Source organism: Echinops telfairi, unplaced genomic scaffold, assembly GCF_000313985.2.
Source record: "Echinops telfairi isolate 266 unplaced genomic scaffold, ASM31398v2 ScPeMD7_7468;HRSCAF=8506_0, whole genome shotgun sequence".
Taxonomy (NCBI): Eukaryota; Metazoa; Chordata; class Mammalia; order Afrosoricida; family Tenrecidae; genus Echinops; species Echinops telfairi.
Window position 1 is genome coordinate 94365924 of NW_022111369.1, and position 10928 is coordinate 94376851.

At 50.0% G+C, this 10928-nt stretch overlaps 1 protein-coding gene across 1 annotated transcript in view; it reads left to right on the forward strand.

Moving 5' to 3' along the window:
* Window positions 1-3676: 3676 nt before the first annotated feature.
* Window positions 3677-10928, forward strand: part of CCKAR (cholecystokinin A receptor) — a 10893-nt gene continuing 3641 nt past the window's right edge. The window contains exons 1-3 of the mRNA XM_004706303.2: window positions 3677-3788; window positions 4470-4721; window positions 9523-9784. Of these exons, the coding sequence (XP_004706360.1) occupies window positions 3677-3788; window positions 4470-4721; window positions 9523-9784 (626 nt within the window). The remainder of the gene's footprint in view (window positions 3789-4469; window positions 4722-9522; window positions 9785-10928) is intronic.

Below are 10928 nucleotides of genomic sequence, written 5' to 3' on the forward strand. Positions count from 1 at the left end.
GCTCAGGGCCACAGAGGAATCTAACAAATGGGCCACTGCTGGCTGCTGGCCGATGGACCCAGACTGAGGAGAGCAGCTGTATCACAGGCTGACAAGCTCTGAAGCCCTGCAGACCCCTGCTGGCCCCCTCGCTAACCTTGCCTCCCTCAACTTGCCTCCGCACCTCCACTCCGTCTATCTGTTCCTCAAAGAGGCAGGCTCTGGAGATGGATCGAAGACATAACGATGGACCCTACATCCATAAAGACAATCAAGGAGACAACAGGGGCAAGCCGAAGAGCCGACTGCAAGGCATAAACACACTATGGAATGTAGTGAACAATATCCACCCTATGGAAGACAACGTAAAGGACTGGAACCTTCTAAAATATGACAGCTATGCACATCAAGAGACTTCATCCAAAGGGTTAAAAAAGAGCCCATAGATTAGGAAAAAATATTTAATAATCATACATCAGATACAGGGCTAATTCAAAGTTCTATTCTTGTTAGGTGTCACCACGTTGGTTGCAACCCATAGTGACCTTATACACAACAGGACACAACACTGCCCGGTTCTGTGCCACCCTCACAATTGTTCCTAAGCCGGAGCCCATTGGTACAGAAATGGTGTCAACAGCATCTTCCTCTTTTCCACTGCCCCTCCACTGTACCAAGCACGGTGTCCTTCTCCAGGGTCTGGTCTCCCCCGACAACATGTCGGAAGGACGTAAGATGATGTCTCTCCACCCTTGCCTCTAGGGAGTACTAAGAAGAATGCAAATAATACAAGCAAAAACGAGGAACTCGTCATGAATAGATAATTTAGCAAAGGTGATATCCATGTGGCCAGTAACCGTATGAACAAATGTGCGTGTTCATTAACAGTAAGAGAAATACCATCTCCCATCGATACTCGGCAAAATGTACAAATTTTAAAAAAAGGAAGAGAATAAATGCTGAAGAGGATGAGGAGGAATTGGAACATTTTTCCCTTGCTGGCGGAACTGTAGAATTGCACAACTACTGTGGAAATCAGTATGGCACTTCCTTAAACAAATGCAAATTCAGTCACCTCATGATTCTGCAATCCTTCTGCTGGGTACATACCCTAAAGACATGAACTCAACACGTGCAAACATAGGCACAACTATGTTTATTACAGAAATTTCCATAATAGCAAAAAAGGTGGACACAATAAAAAAATTCCAATTATAGAGTAATGGATAAATGAACTCTGGTACATTCATACAATGGAATATTATGTATCAATAAAAATAAATTGTGACTCTGCTAAACACCTTAAGACATGGACAAAACTAGAGAATATTCTGCTTAGCATAATATGATGGAGTGTCTGGTGGTTTTGAACTACTGATCTTGTGGTTATCAGCCCAAGTTGTAAACCCTATACCTCTTGGGCTCCTCCTCAAGACTTAAGAGTCTCAACAGAAAAATGGATGAAGGGAGACATCGGTAGGTGTAAGACATGAAAAAAAAATTTATAAATTATCAAGGGTCCATGAGGGAGGGAGAGGGAGGGAAGGAGGGGGAAAATTAGAAGCTGATACCAAGGGCTCAAGTAGAAAAAAAATGTTTTGAAAATGATGATGGCAACAAATGTACAAATGTGCCTGACACAATGGATGGATCTATGGATTGTGATGAGTTGTATGAGCCCCCAATAAAATGATTTACAAAAAAGACTTAAGAGTCTCAGGACCTTATATAGAGTAACTATGAGTCAGAATGTGCAAGAACAGTGGATTTTTTGGTGTATGATAATGAAGGCATAACAGAGAAAGGTGGGTCTGAACTCTAATCACTTCTGAGTTACAAAAGGTCTTGCAGCGACCCAGAGGTCCAAAGAGATGGGGCCTGCAGGGGTGGAGGTGGGTGGGTGATGGTCCTGTGAGGATCCTCTATATGTCAAGAAACCTGAAGCAACAAACGAGCACCGTGGACTCTGGACAGGGAAGGAGTGGACAGGTCTGCGTCCCTGCTTTGAATGTTAGCAAATCAGGAGTGGGTTTTGTGTTACAGCAGCACTAGGGGACTAAGACGCTCTCTAAGACCGCAGCTCCCTGCTCCACGCACTTCTCGCTGTGCAGCTCGCTCTAAAATGATCTTGCCCGCTACTTGCATGGGAGCTCCTGGACTCTCTCCGTGATCCTCCTCCTCCCCATGCTTCCTGGCGGGAAGGGCGGGAGCCATCTTGTTCACCTCCTGTGCCTAGGAAAGGGCCTGGAGAATGAATGACCCCAGGCTGTGTGTGTGTGTGTGTGTGTGTGTGTGAATAAATGAGGGGATGGAAAAACTAAACTAACCTTGCAACAAGGATTCAGGAGCCCCATGTGAAACCCCACCCCCACCCCCGCCCCGCCAAACACACACACATACTGTCTTCCTGGTTAATAAAGGCAGGGGCCACAGACATAACACCGTGGTTGGGAGCAACCTCCAACCGGCAGTCACAGCCGCATGCAGCCCTGGGCATGGCTCCAAAGCTAAAAGGCACTAATTGCTTTTCTATGAGGAGCTAGAAACACGGCCCCTTGGTGTCCTTCCGTCCTGATAGCCGCATTATCGTATCTGTTACTGTGCTCATTGTTCCTGTCTCACACGGCCACTTTGGGCTTTCAGCCGGATCTGGCTGGGATGGTGACGGGAGAGAGAGGTACTGTGGAAGGGTGTGTGTGTTCACATGTGCATGTGTGTCACTGTGTGTATACCACGTGTGTGTCCCTGTGTCTGCATGTGCGTATGGTGCATACCCATGTATGAGCATGTATGTTCATGTACCCACGTGTGTCATGTCTACATACATGTGTCCGCATATGTGTACACACGTGTCCTCGTGGGTGTCCATGCAGGTGTGCATCTCTTGTATGTTTACATGCATGTATCCATGTCCATGCGTGTATGTATGTACATGTGTCCCTGAGTGTCCGTGTGTGTGCCTGTGTGAGTCCATGTGTTTATATGCACAGATGCTTGTGCGTGTGTCTGTGTATGTATAAACCCATGTCTGAGTTTCTGCATATACGTCTCAATGTGTACAGCACATACATGCATATATTCACTTATGCTCACATGCGTTTCCTGTGAGTACCCTTCCAGGTGCATGCATGCTGGGGAAAGAACAGCCGCCCCCTGCCCTGTGTTCTCTGTGTTTTTTACATGCATGTACCCATGTGTGTTTGTGGAAACATGTACGCGTGTATGCAGAGGTATGCATTCCTGTGCACACCTGTCCTTGTGTGTCCATGCATGGGGGGGGGGTGTCCATGTGTGTCCCTGAGAGTACTTGTCCATGTGTGAGCCCACGTGTAAATCTGCACACATGACTTCATGTGTATGCGTCTGTATGCCTGGGTGTGCGTGAAAGCAGCTATCAACCGGAAAGGGTTAACTTGCAGTCTGGCCGTCTGTGCTCAGGGCCCCGGGTCTGGCCCAGGGATGGGAGGGATTGGCCTGGAAGGTGGTGTGGGCTGGCTTACCATTAGCTGCCTCTCCCACGGCAGGAGTGCAAACGCCTGCCCAGCTGGCCCTAGTGCGAGCGCTGCCTGTGCCCACGGGACTGGCTGCGGAAGCCCACACCTGGCAATGCCCCCCGGCCGCCCCTCCGCAGCAGGTCTCCCGGGGCAGCGCCTGAGCCCAGAGTGAGCCCAGAGCTTGGGGGAGGCAGCGGGCAAGGATGGAGGCGATTGCCAGCCTTCTGGCAAACGGAAGCGGCATCACCCCTCTCTGCGAATCGCGGCTGGCGAACGAGACCTTTTTCTGCTTGGAGCGGCCCCCTCCTCCCAAAGGTAGGTGCCCGCGAAGGCTCTGCTCCTTCCGCAAACTCTGAAGCATCGGGCAAGCGGCAAAGACCAGGCTGCCCCGAAAGGAGAACGCCGTCCCCTGCCGAAAGTTCTCCCTACAGAAGTTTGGGCCAGAGATCCAAGAGCCCCTGGGGTGGGATGGAGTCTGTTCTCCGAGGAAGGGGGACCGATTCTATCGGGCTGATGGTGGGAAACAAGGGCCGATGGGTGAGGGGCTGAAGAGCGGCCAGAAGGAAACGCCAGTCTCGAAGCTGGAAGTTACGAGCAAGACCGCAAAGGTGCTGTCACAAGCCAGCGGGCACCTTTCCTGGGGGAAAGCCGGGCAGGATAAGCGATACCAGCGAAACCATTCCGAGCGCCTAGGGGAGACGGCGATTCCCATTCACCGATCAGCTTTGTTCTTAGGAAGCGAGTCCCCAGGTCAGATCTGAGCAAGCCCACCTTTCAGAAGGCACCATCGCTCTGTGCTTCTGTGGGGTGTGTCTGCAAAATGCTGTGCACACAGGCAGACACAGATACACGTCTGCAAAGAACCACCACCCAGAAAGCAAGTGTGTGTGTGTGTGTGTGTGTGTGTGTGTGTGTAGGGGGTCGCCAGGACAGCAGCACCCATGGCTCTGCTCTCATGAGCCCGTGCCCCCATCACGTCCCCCTTCCTCCCCGCAGAGTGGCAGCCAGCGGTGCAGATCCTCTTGTATTCCCTGATATTCCTGCTCAGCGTCCTGGGGAACACACTGGTCATCATGGTGCTGATTCGGAACAAGAGGATGAGGACGGTCACCAACATCTTCCTGCTCTCGCTGGCGGTCAGCGACCTTATGCTCTGTTTCTTCTGCATGCCCTTCAACCTCATCCCCAACCTGCTCAAGGACTTCATCTTCGGCAGCACTGTTTGCAAGACCACCACCTACTTCATGGGTAAGTGGCCACCGGTGACGATGTCCAAAGCATGCCCCAGACCCCACTGGGCCCCACACTTCCCCCGATGGCCACCACCAGGCACCATCCCTAGTGTGAAAATCCAGAACACTTGGTTGTGTGGGACCGTTTGCAAGGACGTAGGTGCTGGCTGTCTGGCAGGCCAGTCATCACGCATCCCCGAGGGCTGGTCTGAAGTCAGTCTTTGAATGTCACAGCACGGATAAACCTTGAGAAGTTCTAGCTGCAAGACATACATCTGTCGCAAAAGGCCAAACGCTGTACGATCCCACTGATATGCAATAACCAAATAGATTCCGATTCGCGGTGGCTACTGGGGGAGGGAGATGGAGCCTTCGCTTCGAGGGTATTGTTGTGGTTGGGGGCTGCCCACTTGGTTTGGACTCCGAGAGCCCCATCTGCCCATGAGACTGGGAGCCATGAGCTTAGGGCAGTGGTGTGAAATAACTGAAAGAAGGTGGCAAGAGAAGGTTACACGACATGAAGAAAGTATACAGAAACTGCTGAAAGGGAGAGTGTGCCGCTGCACGTCTTGGCCACCAAATTGAAAAGAAAAACAAATTGACCCCCTTCTAAGAGTGAAGTCGGTTGATATGAAAATGCAGGTGTGGCTCGTTTTGCTTGCCTTCTGTTCCGAGGGGAGAGGGGCTCAAAAGTGCCTTCGTGGGGCTCTGGCCCTGTCTGGGATCCACAAACTGTCTCCCCATCTGTAGGGCGGTGGCGATGGTGGAGGGGGAGCTGCTGTCTGGTATTCTCATCTTCTAGGAACGGTGTAGCCCCGGCTCTAGGTTCCCTTCTCAGGACTTACTTTCTAGGCTGTTCTTCCACGGCCTTTGGCCATCTTGGGCTTGTGCTTCGGCGGGGTGGGGTCGGGTGGGTGTGGGGAGCACAAAGCTGACCCCGAAGGCAAGAGGATGTGTCTCATCAAAACGGTGACAATCACACAACAATCCCAGAGCTCACCGTTTCAGTACTTGGTGTACAGCAGATAATACGCTAAGTGTTCTCAGCACAGGATCCCATGAACTCATGTTATTCTCGGCCATATGCCTGGTCCCAAACTGTGCCTCATCTCAGCTGGACCAGGACCCTCAGTGGTTCAGTCGTTGTGGGATGATGTTGTTTTACAGCTGTGCGAAGATGCTCTCCTCTTCCCTAAGGGCGGTCTGATGTGATCAGCCGACCGGGTGTAAGGGATTCTGGTAGGAAGTGGCACCCTTGCTCAGGTCAGAGGCCAGTGCTAATGTAAGTGGGGTGTCCCTGGCTGTGGTCCATCTCACCCTTTATCAGACAAGAGCTAAAAGATGAGAAAAGTGACTGATCTCAGTACCACGAAGGGAGAAGGATCTTAGCACTAGGAAAGAAGAGCCAATAAAAAAACCATGGAGCCCTGGGCAGAGAGCCTCCTAAACCAAGGGGGAGATGGACAGCAAGACACGTAGATTTCCAAGGAATGGCAGGCCCACACATGTTGAAAGGAGGCAAAGCCTTCCCGCAGAACTGGTGCCTTGGGTTTGGACTTCCAGCCTCCTACCCTGGGAGAGAATCCATTTCTGTTTGTCAGAGCCCCTCCCTTTTCATATTTCTATTCCTGCAGCACTAGATAATTCAGACACCACCCTACAAAATAAGTAGAGTTGATTTGGTTTTTATCGCCCCCCCCGCCCCCCCCCCCACACACACACCTCACAGAGCAGAGTAATGTGCCCAGGCACAGTGGAGGTTAGGAAGAGAGCTGGGATTTGAACCCAGATCTATTAGCCCCCACTGTGGGTGCACATTGCCTCAGTTTACCCACTGCTGCGGTTCCCCTGAGGCTGAAAAGAAATGTGTTTTCTGGGTCCCCTCTGTCTACCAGATTGTCCTGTGTCCTGTTCCCTCTGAGGACAAGGGGAAGTAGGGAAATGAGGAGGGAATTGTTTGGGTCCTGACCCAACTCTTGCAACTATGCAGAGCTGAGCTGGGGGAGGGCAAGCGTCTGCGACTGGAAGGCTCCCAAGGCTCTTCTGTCACCCAGTTCTGGAGGCAGGAGCCAGTGCTGACAAAATGATGATGAATGACTGACCCGAGGGCCTCCGACCGAGAGCAGAATGTGTCACCGTGTGTCTGCGTCCTCTGCAAATAGAACAGGGCTCACAGATCAGAGACCAGGGTTGAACCATAAGGCAAATCACTGGCATCCATCGCCCGCCAAGCTTCCAAGGCCCTTCTATTCCATTTTCCTGGTAACAGTGTGGGAAGACCCGTAACCAGACCACGTGACCAGAGATTTCAACGGCGCCGATGGGACATGAACTAAATGCCATGGGATTTTTTTTCATCTTAAAAAAAGTAGTTTTAAGTGACTCCCACCTCAATTCAGGGGGGAAAAAAATTTTTTTTTAATTTTTAAATAACCAGTAAGGAAATCCAGTGCATTCTGAAAGGGTTTGCAATGAAATGTTGATTTTGTTGGATTGCAAATTCCAATGATTTCAATTCTCCCCTCAATTGTGTGGTCTCCTCAGTATTCTTGCATGGGCGTGGGGAGGGGGCTCAGGGTGGCTATTGCTACAGTGGGTGCATCATTCAGAATTTCCTCTTTAAGGAGTTTGGAGCTGTGCTCGCTCATCTAAAAGCCATTGACTCCTTAGGCTAAAGGCAGTCAAATGCAGCAGCTCCTGTCCCAGAGCCTGTCATTGTATTGGACGGCTTTGGAGTCACCCTGGATGCCTTTAAAGTTCTTTAAAAGCAATGAAGACTCTCCCTAGGGGGGAAAAATTGCATTTTTGCTCAGAGTTTCCGCAGAATCATTTATATCCATAAACATGGTGACCGTCTAAGACCCTCCGCTCCCCAGTGCAGCCTTCATGGCCGTCCGGGGCATCAAGGCAGCTCAGACTCACAGCAACCTGAGGTCTAGCACACGTCAGGCTGCCGGGTCCGGGACCAATCCCACAGGCAGGGCCATGTTTGTGCCCGTCTTTGAGATTCACCCTAAGGGCAGAGCAACTGTCGTACAAGACCATCAGAATAAGGAACAGAATTTAGAGCGAATGAATCCAAAGGAATTTTAAGATGATAAAAGTGTGTCATCATTAGACACACAAGACCAAAGAGAGCGAGAGAAATCGAAACTTTTTTCACTCACTCCAAAAACATCCACATTGTCCTCGGGTCAATTCAGACTCATAGTGACCCTATAGGACAGAGTCCAACTGTCCCTGTGGGTTTTTCCAAAACTGTGACTCTTTCTGAGAGTAGAAAGCCTCATCTATCCGCCACCCCACCCACCCCCCCGCCCCCTCTCCCCACGCCCCCATCCACACACTGTAGCAGGACTGGTGGTTTCAAACTGCAGTGCATGCCTTTCTTTTACTCATTGTCTTTCCCACGGACCACAGTCCTTGCTCATGCTGCCAAACAGAACTAGCAGCCGGCCGAGAGAATAAGAAGGAAGAGCCTCACATGCCCCCACCGAGAGAGAGAAACCTTTGGGAACAATAGGCGTGATTCTCTTGCATCTTGTCCTATCGTGTGTATTTCAAACACACCACCAAACGACATTTGGGCATCGGGAATCGGTCACGTTGAACCGTTGTCTGGACTGGAAATGTTCAGAAAGACTCCGGCTCAGCTGCTGGTGACCTTTCGAGATCACAGACTCCTTTAGAATCTTGGGTCTATCAGATCAGCTTCACTTGGCCGACCCTGTTCCAAGTGAAGGGTTTCTCCCATAAACCTAAGGTGACCAGACGTCCCATTTTTGGCGGGGCAGTCCTGATTTTTAACTATTTTCCCCGTGTCCTGCAGCGTTTTTTAAAAGTCCCGATTTTTGGAAAGAATGCATGACAAACTAGGGTATACGGTTTTCGGCTGCCATGTGCCTATTTCGCCAGGATATGAGTTTTATCAATGGTGCCCTGCTTTTGTCCCACTTTACCAACGTTAAAATCTGGTCACCTTACCTCCTCTGTGGGATGGAAACCTCTGTGCTGCCCTTGGTAACTGGTGAATTAAAGAGCACCTCCTGCCTACGTGGAAGTTAGCTTGTTGCTGACAATGGGTGGTGAGGTCTGTTTGCCCATGGATTTGTTTGAGCTGATGGGAGTTGAGGTAGTTAGTTTATTGTGTCAACCTGGCTGATAAACACATGTGGGGTTCATTGAAGGGTGGAGGGATAAATGGCTCAGTGAGCCTCGCCTTTCTAGTTCTGGGGTCTCTTGCTTTGTGATGGTCGGACCAGGGTGCAGCTGCCTTAGCCGCTTTAGCTGGCAAGGCTCACTTCCTGCAAGACATCCCTGAGAAGCCACATAGATCTACCCCGATGCAGCCCTGGGTGCTGGAGCAGCCGTGTGGAGACCCCTGCCAGTGCTGAGATGCTTACATGTTCACTGACTTGGCTTTCCTCCTGCAGTCGGCATCATTGCGTCTGTTTTGTGAGATGGAGGAGGACTTTGTGGATTGATGTTGGACACATGGGTTATTGGGTTAATGTTGGACTTGTGGGCTTGGGCAGCACTGGGTTGGGATGTTTTCTTGATGTGCACTTAACCTTTATATGAAACTCTCTCTTATACATGAGTTTCTGTGGATTTGTTTCTATAATGTACCCAGATTAACACAGTTAGTTTGGAACACAGCTGGGAAGAAGGCCTTAAAAAATAATAATAACAATAATAATATCCATCAGATTTCATGACCCTCAGCATTTTCCTTTGATGCCACACCTGCACCTGGTGTGCAAATAAAGGCAAGATTGCAAAAGTCAACAGCGCCGACTTCTTTGTTCCCTTCCCAGGCACTTCTGTGAGCGTCTCAACCTTTAATCTGGTGGCCATATCGCTGGAGAGATATGGCGCGATTTGCAAACCCCTGCAGTCCCGGGTCTGGCAGACCAAGTCCCACGCGCTGAAGGTGATTGCGGCGACCTGGTGTTTCTCCTTCACCATCATGACGCCGTACCCCATTTACAGCAACCTGGTGCCTTTTACCAAGAACAACAACCAGACGGCAAACATGTGCCGCTTCCTGCTGCCAAATGATGTCATGCAGCAGACCTGGTAAGGCGGCATCTATGTATATATGTGTGCCTCAATGCCTGTATATATGAATTCATATCTATGAACATAGATAACAGATACTTTGATATCATTTTGCATTACTTTGACAGGCTAGGCTGGATTGCCCAGGGGGTCTTTGGGGTCAGCTTCTTGGAGGGTTCTCCGTGGCTGATCACTCAGAAGCCGAGGGCCAGGCCTTTCTTCCAAAGGACCTCTGGGTGGGCTCTATCTTTCGGAGTGCAACGGAGTGTGTTAAGCTTGGCACCACCCACGTGTTGCTCTTATCATCCTTGTCTGTTGTGAGGAAACCGTGGTGTGGAGAGGGGTGACTCCTTACCAGGCTTGCACACTTCCTCAGCGGCAGAGCTGGGTGCTAACCCAAGGGGCATCTGCTTCTCGGGGGCTGAAGGAGGTTGGGGGCTGGATGGTTCAGAGAGCCATCATTTTCAGTAGAATTGACAATGGAGTAGAGCAGCATCCAAATTCTCTGGGATTTTCTGGTACTTGAATCCAATACAGGGACCGTCTGATACCCATTTCTTGGCAGACTAGCGGGGTGGCCTTGGTCAAGTCCACATAATCTCTAGCAGCAGTGGGTTCTTTACCTACAAAGGAAATTCTAGATTGATAGATGATAGACAGAGACATCAAAACATGGTGGTATATTGGGCTATGCTGCTAATCACAAAATCAGCAGTTCAAATCCACATTGCACACTCAGGAGAAAGATGAGGCTTTCTGTTCCCATAAAGATTTACAGTATTGAAAATCTACAGAGGCTGTTCTACTCTGTCTTATAGGATCGCTATGCGTCATAATTAACTTGATGGTATACACACACGTACATATATAGATACATACATACACGCACACACACACCTCATGGGATAGCTGTAAGTTTCAAATTAGAGCCTATGTATGAAAATGTCATGAAATCTCTGAAAAATAACATTTTAAAGGCCACACAAACACAGGGCAACATGTTTATTAATTCCAAAGACGAGGCGCCCTGGTGGTATAGTGGTTACACTACACACTGGGCAGCGATCTGCATGGTCGGCAGTTCGAAACCACTAGGAGCACTGTGGGAGAAAGCCTGGACTTTCTATTTCCATAAACAGTAACAAGCTCAGTAACCCACGCA